The sequence below is a fragment of the Nematocida major genome, assembly GCF_021653875.1.
Source record: "Nematocida major strain JUm2507 chromosome Unknown 2428, whole genome shotgun sequence".
Classification (NCBI taxonomy): domain Eukaryota; kingdom Fungi; phylum Microsporidia; genus Nematocida; species Nematocida major.
The window spans coordinates 43,643-61,146 of NW_025952946.1; the positions used below are offsets into that span (position 1 = coordinate 43,643).

General features: G+C 45.4%; 14 protein-coding genes across 14 annotated transcripts; 10 read left to right on the forward strand and 4 right to left on the reverse strand.

Annotated features, from left to right (window-relative positions):
- Nucleotides 1-15: 15 nt before the first annotated feature.
- NEMAJ01_1639 (ribonuclease P/MRP protein subunit POP5) lies at nt 16-372 on the forward strand (the record flags this gene model as incomplete). Its single annotated transcript, XM_047915477.1, has 1 exon — nt 16-372. One exon carries the CDS (start codon nt 16-18, stop codon nt 370-372), a length of 357 nt encoding a protein of 118 aa, XP_047771434.1.
- A 596-nt stretch (nt 373-968) lies between these two features.
- NEMAJ01_1640 (uncharacterized protein) lies at nt 969-1,649 on the forward strand (the record flags this gene model as incomplete). The annotated part of the gene is made up of 1 exon (XM_047915478.1): nt 969-1,649. One exon carries the CDS (start codon nt 969-971, stop codon nt 1,647-1,649), a length of 681 nt encoding a protein of 226 aa, XP_047771435.1.
- Nucleotides 1,650-1,756: 107 nt separating this feature from the next.
- NEMAJ01_1641 (uncharacterized protein) lies at nt 1,757-3,217 on the forward strand (the record flags this gene model as incomplete). Its single annotated transcript, XM_047915479.1, has 1 exon — nt 1,757-3,217. The coding sequence occupies one exon, from the start codon at nt 1,757-1,759 to the stop codon at nt 3,215-3,217; it is 1,461 nt and encodes a 486-aa protein (XP_047771436.1).
- Nucleotides 3,218-3,306: 89 nt separating this feature from the next.
- Nucleotides 3,307-3,519, reverse strand: NEMAJ01_1612 (uncharacterized protein; the record flags this gene model as incomplete). Its single annotated transcript, XM_047915450.1, has 1 exon — nt 3,307-3,519. One exon carries the CDS (start codon nt 3,517-3,519, stop codon nt 3,307-3,309), a length of 213 nt encoding a protein of 70 aa, XP_047771407.1.
- Nucleotides 3,520-3,917: 398 nt separating this feature from the next.
- On the reverse strand, nt 3,918-4,352 carry NEMAJ01_1642 (E3 ubiquitin-protein ligase RNF5; the record flags this gene model as incomplete). The annotated part of the gene is made up of 1 exon (XM_047915480.1): nt 3,918-4,352. One exon carries the CDS (start codon nt 4,350-4,352, stop codon nt 3,918-3,920), a length of 435 nt encoding a protein of 144 aa, XP_047771437.1.
- A 45-nt stretch (nt 4,353-4,397) lies between these two features.
- NEMAJ01_1643 (V-type H+-transporting ATPase subunit H) lies at nt 4,398-5,489 on the reverse strand (the record flags this gene model as incomplete). The annotated part of the gene is made up of 1 exon (XM_047915481.1): nt 4,398-5,489. The coding sequence occupies one exon, from the start codon at nt 5,487-5,489 to the stop codon at nt 4,398-4,400; it is 1,092 nt and encodes a 363-aa protein (XP_047771438.1).
- A 57-nt stretch (nt 5,490-5,546) lies between these two features.
- NEMAJ01_1644 (G2/mitotic-specific cyclin 2) lies at nt 5,547-6,425 on the forward strand (the record flags this gene model as incomplete). Its single annotated transcript, XM_047915482.1, has 1 exon — nt 5,547-6,425. One exon carries the CDS (start codon nt 5,547-5,549, stop codon nt 6,423-6,425), a length of 879 nt encoding a protein of 292 aa, XP_047771439.1.
- A 168-nt stretch (nt 6,426-6,593) lies between these two features.
- On the forward strand, nt 6,594-6,914 carry NEMAJ01_1645 (uncharacterized protein; the record flags this gene model as incomplete). Its single annotated transcript, XM_047915483.1, has 1 exon — nt 6,594-6,914. One exon carries the CDS (start codon nt 6,594-6,596, stop codon nt 6,912-6,914), a length of 321 nt encoding a protein of 106 aa, XP_047771440.1.
- A 204-nt stretch (nt 6,915-7,118) lies between these two features.
- On the forward strand, nt 7,119-7,490 carry NEMAJ01_1646 (uncharacterized protein; the record flags this gene model as incomplete). Its single annotated transcript, XM_047915484.1, has 1 exon — nt 7,119-7,490. One exon carries the CDS (start codon nt 7,119-7,121, stop codon nt 7,488-7,490), a length of 372 nt encoding a protein of 123 aa, XP_047771441.1.
- Nucleotides 7,491-8,364: 874 nt separating this feature from the next.
- On the forward strand, nt 8,365-10,137 carry NEMAJ01_1647 (uncharacterized protein; the record flags this gene model as incomplete). The annotated part of the gene is made up of 1 exon (XM_047915485.1): nt 8,365-10,137. The coding sequence occupies one exon, from the start codon at nt 8,365-8,367 to the stop codon at nt 10,135-10,137; it is 1,773 nt and encodes a 590-aa protein (XP_047771442.1).
- Nucleotides 10,138-10,995: 858 nt separating this feature from the next.
- On the forward strand, nt 10,996-12,834 carry NEMAJ01_1648 (uncharacterized protein; the record flags this gene model as incomplete). The annotated part of the gene is made up of 1 exon (XM_047915486.1): nt 10,996-12,834. The coding sequence occupies one exon, from the start codon at nt 10,996-10,998 to the stop codon at nt 12,832-12,834; it is 1,839 nt and encodes a 612-aa protein (XP_047771443.1).
- A 672-nt stretch (nt 12,835-13,506) lies between these two features.
- On the reverse strand, nt 13,507-14,805 carry NEMAJ01_1649 (large subunit GTPase 1; the record flags this gene model as incomplete). Its single annotated transcript, XM_047915487.1, has 1 exon — nt 13,507-14,805. The coding sequence occupies one exon, from the start codon at nt 14,803-14,805 to the stop codon at nt 13,507-13,509; it is 1,299 nt and encodes a 432-aa protein (XP_047771444.1).
- Nucleotides 14,806-15,078: 273 nt separating this feature from the next.
- NEMAJ01_1650 (uncharacterized protein) lies at nt 15,079-15,594 on the forward strand (the record flags this gene model as incomplete). Its single annotated transcript, XM_047915488.1, has 1 exon — nt 15,079-15,594. The coding sequence occupies one exon, from the start codon at nt 15,079-15,081 to the stop codon at nt 15,592-15,594; it is 516 nt and encodes a 171-aa protein (XP_047771445.1).
- Nucleotides 15,595-15,679: 85 nt separating this feature from the next.
- On the forward strand, nt 15,680-16,681 carry NEMAJ01_1651 (uncharacterized protein; the record flags this gene model as incomplete). The annotated part of the gene is made up of 1 exon (XM_047915489.1): nt 15,680-16,681. The coding sequence occupies one exon, from the start codon at nt 15,680-15,682 to the stop codon at nt 16,679-16,681; it is 1,002 nt and encodes a 333-aa protein (XP_047771446.1).
- Nucleotides 16,682-17,504: the final 823 nt, after the last annotated feature.

Here is a 17,504-nt window from a genome sequence, read left to right on the forward strand (position 1 = left end):
CGCTAAAAATATTTTATGGTGCGCGAGAAGTACAGATACATCGTGTTTCGGATAAAGGGCGGAAAGGCAATTAGCGCCGCAGATCTGGAAAAGGCCATCCAGGACAGTGCAAGCTCGAACTTAAGCGACTGGGACTATGCAATGACGGCTCCCAAGATGAAAGTGGTCGAGTACTACCCCGTGCTGGAGATAGGGATCGTGAAGGTGCTTCTTTCGGGCGTCTCCCACATGCACGAAATGCTGAAAAGCCCTTTGAGCATTCGGGACGTGCAGTTTTCTGCTACGGCCGAGAAAACGTCGGGAATAATAAAAAAGGCCAAGAAGTGGATACTGAAGAAGAATAGCCTGCCAAAAAGAAGAAAGCTGTTTTAGCCGGACTATGCAGGGGCCCATACCAAGGCGGAATCGGCAAAAATTAGGACATTTTGTGCAAAATATGCGTTTCTGTGCATTTAGAGCTGTTCTCATGCAGTGCCGCGTGAGTAGGCACTCCGTGCACTTTAAGCCATGCATTTTCGGGCCTTCCAAAGAGATTTCTGAAGTTTCGTCTCTGAAAGCTCTGGGCTGGCCACAGCAAGCGCAGGGAAAGCATCTGCGGCTCTGCTGCCCAGAAAAGACCAAGTCTGAGCGCGCGGAGGCGGCAAAGCAGCACAATGTGATCTCTGAAACCATAACCCGAATAGTCCGAGCAACACGCGTAGAGGAAGAAGAGAACTGCCGAAGAGCCCGTGTAGAGACTGCACACATATTCCGTCGAAAGGCCGCAGCGCCAAAACTAGAGCCATGCAAAGACGCGATCAGGAAATCCACCAGTAATATGCGGGGATCGCATCAAGTGCAGACACTGAGCGCCAATTGGTGCGCTTATAGTGGGTGCAGAGGGCGAGAAGACTCCGGTGGGAGCTTTACAAAGTGCAGAATAAAGAAAGAAATAAGAGAAGGCAGGCGAAATTTAATTTTTTGCACAAATGAGCACAACTTCTCTTCTATTCAGCATAATACAGGCTGTGAAGCCGCCTGCCTTGGTGATCACGGGGAAAGAGGGCGAGCTTCGAGTGTTTGGCACAAACGTAGTAGATGTGCACATTTCCGCCAGCGGCTCGGGCATATCAAGCAGGCTAAATAGAACTGTGGAGGTGCGGACGGTTGAGTTCCAGAAGGTTCTTAAAGAGTGCAGGCTGTTCTCGGACATACAGTTCAGCAGATCCTCGCAGGCAGCGAAGCTGTGCATTGCGCAGGATGCGTACAAGCTGCAGGTAGAGTGCGCCGTAAAGGACGCCGAGGAAATAAAGCCGCCTGCACTGAACGCAGAAATCATAGTGGACTTAGACACGCGGCTTTTGAGGAGGGTTGTGACAAAAGATGCGCACTCGATAGAGATTCGGCTCGATCCGGAGAGCGTGCGGATAAAAGTAAACGGAGTAATAAAGGTGGAGGCGCACCAGAAGTCTGCAAATTACATTCGGAAGAAAGAAAAATCGCATGTTTTTATCATTCCAGCAGAGGGGTTTTTAATTGTATCTAAGATATGCCATCTTGAGCCAAATCGGGTCTTAATGGGGGTGGTGAATAGTGTCTCGATCTTCTACCTGTACTTTGCAGAGGCCACTGTGATATGCTATGCAGCGGGGACGCTTCTGCAGGTGTAGTGCGGAGGCACGGCCAAGCATAGGGAAAAGGGCAGCCAATGGAGAGTGATGGCAGAGCACGGGGAAGTGCCCCTGGCCGGTACTTTACTGCGAGCGTGTAAGGGGGCATGCTAAGCGCAATTCTCACAGCAACAAGCGTTATTCTGCTTGTTATTCTGCTAATGATTATATCGTCTATTCTTTTGTACTCAAATTATTCAGAGAAGATCTGCGAGGTGACTTTGGACGATTTGAACAGGAAGGCCACGCTCAACATAGACATTACGCAAGACAGCTTGTTTATTGGGCAAAAGATACTCGACGAGGTGTGGGTGATTGCCACGGTAGAGAACTGCGGGCTTTTGTCGAAAAAGGACCTTGCGCGGATACTGCGTGCACTGCGCAACACAGGAATAGAAGAGCTTGTTTTGAAGAGAGTAAAACCTCCGCTCGAAATAAATAGCGCGTGGCTGAACGGAATAAAAACAGTCCGGAGCGTCTCCTTTGTAGACTCCACCGTCTCGTGCCAGCTTCTGAACGAGGTCCGGATGGCTCCGCAAATAGAGTGCTTGAAGATCTCAGGAAGAAAAACAGAGTGGTTGTACGAAAGACACGAAGCCCCGGAAAGCATGGAAAACATCCAGTCGCTTGTGGTGAAGAACACAAAAAAGGGATTTTTCTCTGCTTTTCTCGGGTCGATGAGCTTCAGCCCTGTGCGGGACCTGCATCTAGACAGTTCAGGGCTTAGGTCGTTTCGCGCCCTCGCCAGTGCAGAGCTCACAAACTTGCGCAAGCTGAGAATCCGCCATGAGGTGCTGGACGGAGCCACCCTTGGAGACATAGCCAAGTTCAAGCATTTGGAAAGCCTTAGCATTCTGAGGAGCAAGGTCCTGCACGCCCCCTTGGCCGAGGACCGGGCTCCGGTGGTTGCTTTGTTTAAGAAAATGTGGCAATTCAAGATAGAAAGATCAGTGTATGATAAAATGCAGCGGATCTGCGCCTTCCAGACAAACGAGAAAAACATACACATATGCATGCACTACGCACGGGAGAAGTACTTTGTCGAGTACACTCCCATATACAACAAAACATGGCGGATTTTTAAGACGCAGGACAGCGGCAGCGTGCTGCAAGTGAAAGTTGCCGATATTGTCGAAGAGGACGCACTGAGTGAGACCCCCCAGAACGCAGAGAAGAAAGACCAAAGCTCTTTGCAGCTGCCTTTTTTGAGGGAAGAGCCCATGCAAGAAGTTGCCATAACGATAGAAATATCCCGGTCCAAGCAAGAGATGCAGAAACTTCTGAGGAGAATAATGGACAAGACAAAGGCATACACCCCAAGCAAAATTGCCGTGTATTTCAGCAAATCCTGCCCAATCGACAGAAAATACATAAAGAGAATCCTGAAGGACGAAGGGTATCCCTCCCTTGCGGAAGTGCGCTTTAACAACATGCTCCTGTGCAGCCCAAAGTTGCAGCGGCCCCAGAGCGTGACAAGTTTGCATTTGGTGCGCGTAGAAACAAAAGACAACAAACACACGTGGAAGGCCTTAGACAAAAAGAGCCAGAAAAGTGATATATTTTTATAGTGCACCAAAGCCTGCATGTACAGCAAATTGCAATGCAAAAAGTCATTACGCGGCACCGCCTCTTTCACGACCTTGGCGCCAGAGAAGCCCTACACGTGCATGCTTTCTATGTACGCAACAGTCGAGCCGTTTAATAAAGACCTTCCCAATTTTTCCTTTGTGTTGGAGCACACCATCTCGTCAACCAGGATGTTGACGTTGCTGTCGTAGTTTACAAATACCCCCGTGTAAACCCGGCCTGTTCGAAGGACTATCCGGATGCTCTTTCCTTTTTGCTGCTCTATCCAGTCGATGGGCTGCATAAAAAAATGCGAAATGCAAGAATATAAGCCCGAAAGGGCTGGGGCCGAGGAGATTAAAGAGTAAATGTGTGAAGAACGTTGGGCTAGCTCAATAAAAAACAAGCTGTTTTAGTGCCTTCTGAAAATATAGCAAAGTTTAGCACATCCTTCCATAAGGACAATGTGACTCTAATTGCAGGGTGTGCAAATATTAAAAATACTTAAGCAAAGAAAGAAAGTGCCCGGCCAAACAAACAAAGCCGCCCAGCAAACAAAGCGCGATATTAAGTGCAAATCAGCACAAGGAGGCCCAATATGCGGAAATGCACCAATAGTCTTTTTCTGCAGGCTGCAAAAGATGGCCGCGCCCGAAAGGCTGGGCTGTGAAAGATCAAATACGCAGATGGTTTCAGTATACTTTATTCTAGAATTAGAAATATCATAATAAAGAAAAGGAGAAGAATAATGTAGAATATTTTTGTGAGAAAGCACTGGCGCCCGTAGAGGCCTCTGTACTCGACTCCCTGCATGTGGAAGACCCGCAGCCCGTCCACGTACCCGAGTCCCATTATTTTTCTGGGGTTTCTGCACAAGGAAGCAGGCTCCTGCGGCTTTGGAAAGAATCCGTTGGAGCTGGTGTTTCCCTTCGAGTATATTGGTATAACAGCAGATATACTGCACGTGGCCTTACACACTGGGCATATGCTGGACTTCTCGCTCCACCCTTGGATACACCCCCAGCAGAACAGGTGCCCGCACTGCGTGACCACTGGGATTTCTACGTCGCACATGCATATGCTGCAGTCGAAATCAACTCTTTTTTCGATTGGTCTTGATATAACTTCTTCTTGCATGCTCCTTAAACGCACATCTCCTATAAATCCAAGCAAGCCAATCATCTACTCCTTTGTGTAGCAGACGCTGAGCGCCTCCATGGCGTGGAATCGAATGTCTTCGCTGGTCTTGCTGGAGAGTATCTCAAATAGGGTCAGGTGGATGTTCATTTGCCGGATTAGCGAAACAGATTCTGGGTACACCTCTACAATTCTGTATATGTCATTTGCAGAGATCCAGACGTTGTTCGGGTCGTCTGACTTTAGGAATCTTTTCAGCGTTTTGATGATGTCTGATCTTCTAATAATGAGGTTGTTTAGGTTGTTCTTCCAGAACTCCGTGCTGAAATGGTATGGGTACGGCTGCAGGGTTCCGCACCGCAGCTCCTCCAAATACGCGTCAAACGTCGACACGTTCTGCGAGAGCTTTATGTACCTCTTCCGGCAGTACTCTAGGTCTTCTTGCTCCTCCGGGTCCTCCTTGTTCCCCCGGTGCGACACCACAGAGAGAAGCTCTTCTATTTTCTGGAATGTCCCGTAGTTGTACTTGTCGGTGAACCGGAGATAGTTCTTTATGATGCTGAGCGACACGCGAAGCTCTTTCTCCTTCCCGTCCTTCGATATAAACGAGAGCATGTAGAACATGGGAGAGACCATGAGGATTTTCAGCGCCTTGTGCGAAAAGGTCAGCAGCCACAGAAGAAGCAGGCCCTGATACTTGCACGTTCGCTTCGTGCACACATTTAGTATTGCCGTGAACAGTTCTGTATTCTGCGCTATTTCCTCGCGTATTTTGTTTTCTGTGAAAAGCTGTATTTGGAACCTCTCTTTCTGATAGTCTACAGTGCACAGCTTCTGCAAAAACATGAGGACCTGCTCGGTCTTTTTGCTGTCCGGGTCCTCTCGGATCGCCTCAGCCACGGTTTTGTAGTACTCTGGGCTCGCTGTTTTTTTGTGCTGGTACACGCGAGTGAGTATTTGCAGCGCCTTCAGAGAAATCAAAAGGTCGCTGTTTTGGCTGAGCGCCAGCAGACTGTTGACTATTTCGGGGTTGTCAAGCGAGGTGGCCGACAAACTTCCAAGTTCCATAAGAGTGCTGCGTATCTTGTCTTTGCAGCCGTCTTCTTTCAGCTTGCTTAAATATTTTTCTATGCCCATTTGTATTCTTCTTTAAACAAAATTGATTTTCTTTTATTTTGTCATTCAGCCTGCTCCATGAAAGTAACTGATGAAAATAATATAGCAACTGTGCGCAGTAGAAAGGTGAAAAGGAAAGCCTTCGCAGATATTCACAATAGAAAGCAGAAATCCCAATTGGACATGATTGAAGAATCTTTGAAAGCTGACATTACTGCGGTGTCAGAGTATTCCCACGAGATACTCACGCACTACATAAAGGACCAGGAGAACTACATGGCGTCTCCAAACTACATGGAGTTTCAGGAGGAAATAAGATGGGCGATGCGAGCTGTGCTGATAGACTGGATCATAGACGTGCACCACAAGCTGACCCTTCTCCCGGAGACGCTGTATTTGTCTGTTAACTTAATAGACCGGTTTCTTTCTCTTAGGATTGTGACAATAGGAAAGCTGCAGCTGGTTGGGGTTGCTGGGCTGCTCATTGCCTCAAAGTTCCAGGAAGTGGCGTCGCCTTCTGTGGAGACGTTTGTCATTCTCACGGACCGGAGCTTTACCGAAAACGAAATACTCCGGGCAGAGAAGTATATGCTGCACTGCCTGGAGTACAAGATAAACTTTCCCTCTCCCCTGAACTGGCTTAGGCACTGCTCGCACAATAAAGAAGTTGCGAGCCTGGCGACTGTAATACTGGACTCCTTGCTGCCAGACGAAGGCTTTTTGAAATATTCTCCTTCTGTCCTGGGGACGTCTGTGTCGTATGTGGCCAGGACGCTTATGCCGCAGGAGAAAAGAGAGTTTGAGGTATTTAACAAGTTTGCAATGCACTCCAAAAACGAGCTGGAAAAATGTATAGACGAGATAAAAGAGTATCTACAAAAACCTATCCTGCACAGTTCTATTTTCAAGAAGCATGGAACTTCATTCACTAAATATTTAGATGCTCTCAACAAATAATAACTCTATGGATGCACCAGAACAATAAATACTGCAGAAATTAGTAGAAGTATACTGCTGGCCAGCCCAGATCTTTTGGCACGCGAGGAGTCTTCCAGGAGCTCCTTTATTTGGGTGCCAGCCTTGCTTTTGGCTGAGGGACTATTACTTAGCGCTAAAAGAGATTTTATGCCGTGTTTTGCGTGGAAAGCACTATCACCCGGGCCAAGTAACACTCGGCAGGCTGTGATTCTTAGAGCGGCTGCATCCGTGTATGATGCCGTGAAGTTTAGCACGATAGAGCTGATAATCTCAAGGCACGAGCAGACTTTGAAGGTATTTGAAAATGAGAAGAATCTGGAAGTGAATTTGCACAAGCTAGCAGCAATCCAGCTTAGAACAGGTACATACTCTCTGGTAGACTCTTTAATAATGGCAGACTATATTGTCGAGAGCACAAAGAGAATATCCAAAGCACATAAGAAAAACGTCGACGGCAGTGTTTTGTGACATTTGAGGGAATCAGAGCAGTGGATGCGCTTGAGTTCTCTATCTTGGAAAGCCTAAGCAACAGCATGCCCAACAAAGACAATATATTCTCGAAGGGAGAGTTTTCATGGGAAAATTAGATCTACAATAGTAAGATCAAAAAATATCACATGAGATAGGCATGGCTTAGGAATCCCGAAAAAGAGCACGGAAGAAGGCTTGAACATGCTTCTGGGTCTTCTGGAAACCTTAAAACCATATTTGGGAACAGGTCAGACCCCCATAGTAGTGAAAGGCCTAGCTCTGGATAAGGCAAATGCTAGTGATATAACTCCAATCATGCAGGGGATTTCTGGTAAGATTAAAAGGCTGCAAAATGAGTATGCTTCCGCCTCTAAAGACTTCGAAAATAAGCTAATGGATTTCTGCGAAAACGGAGCACCTGACTGTTTGCCGGATGTGCATGAGTACAAGTCGATGCCAGGTGACCCAATGAATGGCAAGGTTGCGCTAGAAAAACACAGAAATATCTACGAAAAAAACCTGGTACACAATGATCCTTCCACGGCAGATGCAAGTAACCCCAGCGCACCATAAGCATTTCTATGCAGCAAATTGAAAGTTTTCTGATCCCACGTGCTGATATTTAGCTGGCACACAGAAAAACCCGAATATGTTTCCCCGGTTAATTTCCGGCTGCTCTCTTCAATAGCGATTTTTAACTGATTCTGCTGTTTCCCTATGCAACGCAGCAGAGCAGAATAAATATATTTTCTAGAATATTTCTTCTATGCACAGGCCAGAGAATATATGCCTGTTTTGAGTTTGGCTTTAAACTATATATTCGTGCTTGATGCTGCAGAGTGTCCCGTGAGAATTTTCTCTACGGCGCAAACTGTGCTTGCATTTGAGCCTGGATGATTTTCAGGCCTTTTCAGAGCGCGGCCTGCGGAAGAGTCCAGTGCACCACCGCATACATACATCGCAGCTTTGCTTAATCCCGGGCTGTGCATTCGAGGATGCTTTCTTTTTATTTTTTATTTTTGCAAATTTTTCAAAGAGTTCCCAAAAGCGCCATTGCGTGCTGGAAACAGCTGTGGGCATGGGAAATTAATCAATAAATCCAAATAGTTCTATTTAAGAGTGCGAAGTGCAGCCACGCCCAAAACCCCGGAATGACATTGAAAAGTCTTAGACCGCGCAGTTCAGGCACAGCTTGGCTACTTTGTGCTTAGAATGCAGAAATCACTGACTTTTCACTGCAGAAATAAACCTGCTGGAAATAGCTGTGTGCGTAGGAAATTATTCAATAAATCTAACTAGTTACAGAAATAAACAGCAATTTAGCAAATTATTCTCTAGCAATTTTTCCGGGATAGTTCAAATAGTGTATTTTTACAATGCATCCAAACAAAAATGGCTAGTAATTAATCAGCTACACGCCTATATAAAGAGAAGAAAACAGAAAAGCATGAACTTACGCATACCAATCGGGTTTATAACTCTGATAATCGCCATGATTATGTCAGCCTTTGTAGTCTTTGACTTAACGAGGCACATGGGAAAAACCAATGACGGTATAATAGAAGCATTGCTCGATACAAGGGGATATCCAGAGCCCCAACAGCACATGCCATTCGCAAACAAAGAGCTAACTACAAATAACGCCGCAAACATGGAAGGTGATGTAAAGCCCCAGCACCACGACACGCCATTCGCAAACAAAGAGCCAACTACAAATAACGCCGCAAACATGGAAGGTGATGTAAAGCCCCAGCACCACGACACGCCATTCGCAAACAAAGAGCCAACTACAAATAACGCCGCAAACATGGAAGGTGATGCAGAGCGCCAAAACTGCTGGGTGTTCTTAAAAAAAGGTTCACCTAAAAACTACATCATAAGTAAGTATGGTGAACACAAAAATGCTTTGTGCTTTGTAAAAGACCTAGACAGCCCCATTTCAAAAGTGGACTTAAAGATAGACTTTGAGCAATTCGGTGCAAACGAAACATCCGAAATAGAGATCAAGTACAAGCTCCTGAACGGGGACAATCTGCGAAAAAACTTTGCTAAATACAAGAAAAACTGTATTTTTGGCAAGGTAGACCCAATTGTCGAGAATTCTGTGGAAATGTCCAAATTCTTGTGTTTTGCCTCAGAGCTGGCGTATACGAACTTTTATGCAAATATAATTGCAGACAGGAGGTTTATCGAGCGTAAGAGTGGGCTTTTGAAGGATGATGATGAACTGAAAAAAATTCTCTATTTCGGGTGGGAGTCTTGCCTTTGGTCGGAAAATTACTACGCATCGCTGAATGAACTTTTAAAAAATGTTTTCCATGAAAAGAACTATCCTGAAATAGAAGCCTTTCGGCAGGTTGAGCTTCTTGGAGGTCTTGCATTTGTGTATGACGCCGTGAAATTTAACACATTCAACACGATAGAGCTGATAATTTCAAGGTACCAGCAGACTTTGAGGGTCTTTGAGGACGAGAAGAACCTGGAAGATAAGCTGCACAAGCTAGCAGCAATCCAGCTTAGATCAAATGCATACTCTCTGTTAGACTCTTTAATGCTTCTAGACTATATTCTCGAGAGCATAAAAAAGATATCCAAAGAATATGAGGGATTCGTTAAGGAAGGCAGCATTTCGGCTGCAGTGGCAGGGACCAGAGAAGTGCATGTGCTTAACTTCTCCATCATGGACAGCCTAAATAACAGCACCTTCAGAAAAAACAATATATTCACGAAGCAGAAGTTTACCTGGACAAATTACATCGACATAGATAGGAATGTGACCGAAACATTACAACATGAGATAAGCGCGGCTTGGGAATCTCCGAAAACGAGCATGAAGGAAGACTTGGAGATGCTTTGGGATCTTCTGAAAATGTTAAAAACACGTTTGGGAACAGGCCAGACCTCCATATTAGTGAAAGGCATGTCTCTGGATAAAGCAAGTTCTGATGGTGTGAGGAATATCATGAAAAGTATTTATGATAGGATTTTATGGCTGCAACTTGGCTACATTTCTGCTATTACAAAATTCGATGGTAAGATAAGCGATTTCTGCAAAAACATACCACTTTACTGTTTGTCGGATGTGCATGAGTATGAATCGATGCCAAATAACCCAATGAAAGGCAAGGTTGCGCTAGAAAAACACAGGAGTGCCTACGAAGAAGCCCTGGTATACAATGATACATCCACAGCACCGGCAAGCAATCCCAGCACAACATAAGCATTTCTATGCAGCAAATTGAAAGTTTCCCAGCCCTGATCTCGCCACGTGCTGGTATTTTACTGGCACATAGAAAACCCCGAATATGTTTCCCCAGTTGATTCTTGGTTGTTCTCTTCGATGGCGATTTTCAACTGATTCTGCTGTTTTCCCATGCAATGCAGCAGAGAATTGAAAAATATGAATTTCATGAGAAATAAATATATTTTCTAGAATATTTTTCCTATGCATAGGCCAGAGAATATCTGCCTGTTTTTGCATTTTTGAGTTTGTCTTTAAACTATATATTCGTGCTTGATGTTGCATAGAGTGCCCCCGTGAGAATTTTTCCTACAGCGCAAACTGTGCATGCATTTTGATCTCAGATGATTTTCGGGCTTTTTTATATCGTGGCCTGCGGGAGAGTCCAGTGCACCAGCGCATACATACACCGCAGCTTTGCTTAATCCCGCGCTGTGCATTCGAGAATGCTTTCTTTTTATTTTTTATTTCTGCAAATTTTTCAAAGAGCCCCCAAAAGCGCCATTGCGTGCTGGAAACAGCTGTGTGCATGCGAAATTAATCAATAAATCTAAATAGTTATATTCAAGGGTGCGACAACTACAGCCACACCCAAAACCAGGGAATGGTCTTGAACAGTCTTAGACCGCGCAGTCCAGGCACAACTTGGCCACTTTGTGCACAGAATGCAGAAACCACCGATATTTCGCTGCAAAAATAAACAGCAATTTAGCAAATTATTCTCTAGCAAATTTTCCGGGATAGTTCAAATATCCGGGTTATTAAAATGCATCCAAACAAAAATAGCTAGTTATTAATCAGTTACACGGCTATATAAAGAGAAGGAAATAGAAAAGCATGAACTTACGCATACCAATCGGGTTTATAACTCTGATAATCGCCATGATTATGTCAGCCTTTGTAGTCTTTGACTTAACGAGGCACATGGGAAAAACCAATGACGGTATAATAGAAGCATTGCTCGATACAAGGGGATATCCAGGGCGCCAAAATCCCATGCCATTCGCAAACGATGAGTCAAATACAAAACGAACCACAAACATGGGGGGATATCCAGGGCGCCAATATCCCATGCCATCCGTAAGCGATGAGTCAAATACAACACAAATCACAAGCATGGGGGGAGATCCAGGGCGCCAAAATCCCATGCCATTCGCAAACGATGAGTCAAATACAAAACGAACCACAAGCATGGGGGGAGATCCAGAGCGCCAATATCCCATGCCATCCGTAAGCGATGAGTCAAATACAACACAAATCACAAGCATGGGGGAAGATCTAGAGCGCAAAAACTACTGCATATCATTCGTAAACGAAGAGCCTGGAAAATACGTCATAAATGAGCATGCCGTCCACGGAAATGCTTCGTGCTTTGTAAAAGACATATTCGATCCCCTTTCAAAAGTGGACTTAAAAATATACTCTCGGCAATTCGGTGCAAACGAAACATCCGAAATACAGATCAAGTACAAGCTCCTGAACGGGGAAAGCATGCGAAACAACTTTGCCGAATACCAGAAAAACTGTATTTTTGACTATTTAGAGCCAATTGTCACGAATTATGTGGAAATGTCCAAATTTGCGTGTTTTGCCCCAGAGCCGGCGTATACGAACTTCTATGCGAATATAATTGGAGACAGGAGACTTATAGACATTAAGAGCAGGGTTTTGAAGGGAGAGAATTTGGCAAAAGTCCTCTATTTCGGGCGGCAGTCTTGCCTTTGGTCGAAAGATTACTACTTAACACTACGTGAACTGGTATATCATGGTTTTTATCTAAATTACGATAACCCCGATCTAATTAACGCCCGGCGGGTTAAGCTTCTTGGAGGAATTGCATTTGTGTATGACGCCGTGAAATTTAACACATTCAGCACGATGGAGCTGATGATTTCAAGGTACCAGCAGACTTTGAAGGCCTTTGAGGAGAAGAACTCGGACATAAATTTGAAAAAGCTGGCAGCAGTCCAGCTTAGAACAGATGCATACTCTCTGATCGACTCTTTAGCTTTGATAGACTATATTGCCGAGAGAATAACCCGAATATCCGAAGAACACGATAAATTCGTTAACGAAGGCAGCATTTCGGCTGCAGTGGCAGGTACCAGAGAAGTGCATGCGCTTGACTTCTCCATCATGGACAGCCTAAATAGCAGCACCTTCGGAAAAGACAATATATTCACAAAGCAGAAGTTTATATGGCAAAGTTACAAGACCATGGATGCGAATGTGACCAAAGCATTACAAGATGAGATAAAAACAGCTTGGGAATCTCCGAAAACGTGCATGGACGAAGACTTGGAGGCACTGCGGGATCTTCTGAAAATGTTAAAAACACGATTGGGAACAGACCAGACCTCCATAGTAGTGAAAGGAATGCCTCTGGATAAGGTAAGTGTTGATAGTGTGGAGGGTAGGGTAGACTCTGTTTGTGATATGCTTTTAACGCTGCATAATCTATATGATTCTGCCTCTAACGACTTCGAAGATAAGATAATGGATTCCTGCAAAAACAAAACATCTGACTGTTTACCGGATATGCATGAGTACAAGTCGATGCCAGATGACCCAATGAAAGGCACAATTACGCTAGAAAATCACAGGAGTGCCTACGAAGAAGCCCTGGCACACAATGATTCTTCCCCGATACCTGCAAGCAATCCCGGCACATCATAAGCATTTATATGCAGAAAATTGAAAGTTTTCTGATCCCACGCGCTGGTATTTTACTGGCACACAGAAAACTCCGAATATGCATCCCCAGCTGATTCCTGGCTGTTTTCTTCGATGGCAACTTTTAACTAATTCTGCTGTTTCTCCATGCAAAGCAGCAGAGAATTGAAAAATATGAATTTCATGAGAAACAAATATATTTTCTAGAATATCTTCTTATTTTTGTATTTTTGAGTTTGGCTTTAAACTATATATTCGTGCTTGATGCTGCAGAGAGTGCCCCCGTGAGAATTTCTCCTACAGCGAAAACTGTGCACAAATTTTGACCTCGTATGGTTTTCGGGCCTTTTCAGAGCACGGGCTGCGGGAGAGTCCAGGCTTCAACTATGCTTCTTGCAGCACGAAAACACCTGCACATGATCAGCTAGTCCGCTCTCTTATAAGAACCTGCATTTTACACGGCAGGAGAGAGGATTGCCTGTCATGCGCAAAAGTACAGTGCTCGAGTTAAGCGGTGCTAATTTATTTATGTGCAGGCCAGGACTGTTTGGTCGAGTGGCGCAATTTCCGCGCGGCCGCATATGAAAGCAGACTTGAGCCGGGCAAGCCCTTGGTATGGACTCTAAGCCCATCTCCCCTTCCGAGTTATGGCTGGCTCAGGACTTGCCATGGAGGCTATCTTTTTACTTTGAACTCTCTTTCCTTGCCCCTCTTAAGGTAGTGTTTTTTCGAGGTCATCAACTCTTCGGGCTTGGTGCGCATTTCCTTCTTTTTCTTCTCCTCCTGCTGTTTCTGGTACCACGCATAGCTGACTGCTTCGTCAATGCGGTACGAGTCCGGAACTGTGTGGTTTTCTCGGTTGAACTCCTCTGGGTCGTGGCCTGGCACAGGATGCACGTACCTAATGTGGCCCTCAATGTACTGGCGTATAATCATCTTTAGCAGCTTTCCCTCCTCCATACACCCAGTTGCCTTTTTCAGGAAGTGGACGAAGTTTTCCTCCTGCGGCCGCCTCGAGTCGTTCACAAACTCTATGACTTTTGTAAGGTAGCACATTCTGCGTATGCCCACTCTATCTACAATTACCTTCAGGCAGTCCCGGATGTCTCTTGTTTGGTCGAGCGAAAGAATTCCGTTTAGCAGGAGATCCTCCTTCTGCGCCACAAAAGTGGGAAATACCAGCCCTGGACAGTCGCAGACTATTTTTTCGTCCAGCTGCAGAGTCTGGATGTTTTTTGTCTTTCCCGGGATGATGCTGGTTTTCACCACCTTCTTCTTGAAAAGCGAGTTTATGGTCGAACTCTTCCCCACGTTCGGATATCCTATCATTCCAATGCGAGCAGACTCCCCGAGAATGCCGGACCACTGCTGCATAAGGTCGTCGGAGCTGTCCTGCAGCGTAGAGTAGAAGGCGTGGCTCACCCCTTTTTCTGTGAAGTATGCGCTCCAAAGGGCTTTCTGCTTTTCTGTTAGAAGGTCGGACTTGTTCAGCAGCAGAAAGTGCTTTTTGCTGGGAGCTGCGCGCAGAACATCCTCGGTGTAGAAAAGCAGCGGATTACGCGCATCAACAATCTGCACAATCAAGTCGCTATTTTCCAGCGTAAACCACAGCTGTCTCCACACGTTCAAGTTTCTCTCGTACGGGGTGATAACGCCTTTTTTGCTAAGAAGCGCATTCATGCTGAGCTTCCACATGTTGAAGAGCTTTCTCTCCTCGTTTTTGTACTCCTCTTTCTCCAGCACGCCGGAGGGCTTCTGCGGGATTCTTATGCTTGTTTCGGGCGCGTGCATCTTCGTAAGCTCTTTTATGGACGTGTTTTGCGTGAAGTCGTACTCTATGATTTCCGCTGCCTCGACCAAAGAGTCAACCTCTGTGGTTTCTAGAACACTTTTGAGGGACTTGTTCTCCTTCTGGGGCTTGTTCATCCTTTTGTCTTTTATAACGAGCTTCCCCCACTCGTACTTTGTCTTCATAAAAAACAGCTGAAAATTTAAATTAATACCGCAAGCTGCCTGATGTGCGTAACGGATAAATGCGCAGAAGCCAGCACATGCGGAGATAAAAGGGCCTTTTGCAGGGCTGTGATAGAGGACAACCATACTTCACGCAGAAGCCGCGTGATTAACTGTGAAAATCAGAGAGCAGAAGGCTCTATCTGTGTGTATAACGCAGCGTATTGGCTTGATTTTCTGATGGGCGCTACTTCAGACGGAAAATTAGCAATTCTTCTGAGTTAATCGAGCCAAATGGTGCCACGTCAGCGCTTTGGAAGAAAGCAGGCTTTTTTCCAAGCTCTTCCAAAGCAGATGCATGCGAAATTAGAGCGTGGAGGACAGGAAATGCAGCCTTTCAAGGCAATTCTAGAAATTTGGATGGGTTTTGGAAAAGTTTTAATCTGTTCTTTTATTTCGAGTTTGCGAATGGTTTTGTGTTTAGCCCGTGATGGGCCAAAATGTGCTAAATTTCGAGAGCATCCTTTTCCTGGGAAAACAGCATCTGTTCAGCGCAGGGCGCATCACTATGAATTTCTGCACAAAGTGCCCCAAGCAGGGGAGTCTCCACTCTTCGGCAGCATCCACTATTTTCTCGGGCTGCAGAAGTTCTATGCGGACAGGCGCACTTTGTGCAGAATGCGGCAATTTTGCTTCACTTCGCAGCAAAAGTGTGCCACCCGCGAAGAAAGAAAGCCCGCATTTTCTAAAGAATTTACGACATTAAGTTTTAATTCGGGTTATTCCAGCAAATATCTCTGTAAATATTAATTATATATTGAATGATTTAGAAATATGCTAGTTCTCTGATCAAAAAAAGTATTTATACTTTGGCAGGGATATATTTGAAGAGATAATGGGGATAAAAAAAATAGCTGCAGGAGTGCTTTTGCTGGGGGCTTCTGGGATATTTCAGGCAAACGCCATTGATAAAATAGAGAAAATGTTTATGAAAGCGTGCAAGGAGCTGCAGCAGGACATGCATGACGTGATAAATACCGAAGCAAGCAAGCTGATAAGTAGGGCCGAGGCAGATACAGACAGCAAGAGCGATATGCTCAAGGCCGTGGTAACATGCATGCCAGAACCTGCACATCTTCTGAGCAGAATCATGGAGAAGTTTTCGGACAGGGCTGCGTGCGACTCGACAGAGGACGAAATAAAGTGCAGGAACAGCGTGCAGGCTACGTTTAACCATGTGATTTTTCTGGAGAGGATGCTAAATAATGAAAAATCGATCATGCTAGAAACGCTCAATCCGTCAAGCGCGAAGAAGCTCCGCGCTCTGTATAAAAGCCCGGCCAAGAAGCTGAAGAGAAGGCAGAAGAAGCTGAAGCTGATTGGAGCAAGCCTGAAAAGAAGCAAAAAAATGGAGAGTGAGTGTTTCAAATGTGTAAGCCGCCTGAAAGAAGCCCAGGACACTGTGTTTAACAATTACAGCAACCTAACAAACATGCTGCATGCGAGCAAAAACGTCCGGCTTATTGCGAATTTCTATTATAAGGAAATATGCGCTCTCGACGTGTATGAGCTTATTTATAGCTTTACAACAAGCATTAGAAACGACCTGTCCTTTTTCAGCGACTACCTGGAGGAAACACTGAAGAATTCAGATTACACGCAGGCAGATCCAGAAGAGCAGGCGCTGTTTCTCTTGGGGGCTCTCTACAGCATAGTGAACGGAATAGAAAGCGCATTTATGGAGATAAACGACTGCATTTCGATCGAGTTATTATTGCAAGGCTTTAACAAGGCGCAAAGCAAAGACTGCACATTCTTGCATAAAGCTGTCCAGATTGTTTTAAAAAACAAAGCGATTAGGCTGGCGTCTGAAAGGACAAAGATTACAAGCGCATAAAAAAGCCCAACACCCGGAAACTGGCCCCATAAGGCACCCGAACCGCATTTAAATAAAGAAGCTCAGGCTCTGCGCCTTCCTGGTTTGCCCTGTGCAGGATTGGAGATGCAGCCACAGCCCACGCCCCTATAAGAGCATTACAGCTTGGAATTGCAATTGAGTGATGGCGCCCGAATAAAGTGCAAGCTCGATCATATTTATAATGCAGCTGCATGCACTGACGAATCAGCATATAAGTATTTAGAAGGCCAAATTTAAATATTTAAGAGATGCTGCAAATAGCCACTTTCAGCGCGGCATATAGAAGAAAGGCTGCAGTAAGGGCATGGCAGTTGCGGCTGCAGCAGTACCCAGGCAGAAAACCCTGCAGAGCTGAGGCAGAAGCAAAGGAGATTTGCAGGGGTGCATAGAGCTGCATGAGTGCAATAGTAGAGAGTGCAGGCGCTGTCACTGGCTTTGTGCAAGCTCGTAGTGTGGACCCAAGAGAAGACGCAGAAAATTTTCTTCCATCTGCAGATTCTCTATTGGACACTGCGCAGAGAAACTTTGCAGAGACAATTTCAGAAAAATCCCACTCCTGCAGGAAAACAGCGGATCCCTGGGAAAAGAGCATATTCTACCGGAGATTAGCTTGGTTGCTCCCAGCAAACGACTTCAAGAGGCATGTGTGGAAAGGTGGATTCTGGACCATGAGTACTTGGAGGAGGCTCTGAGCCCCAAACAAGGCAGCACGCCCGTGGAAAGCAAGCAGAGGGAAGAACTTGCAGTGCTTGCGCAGAATTGCCAGGGGACTGTGGGGCTGAAAGGTTTCTGCTGTTGAGAG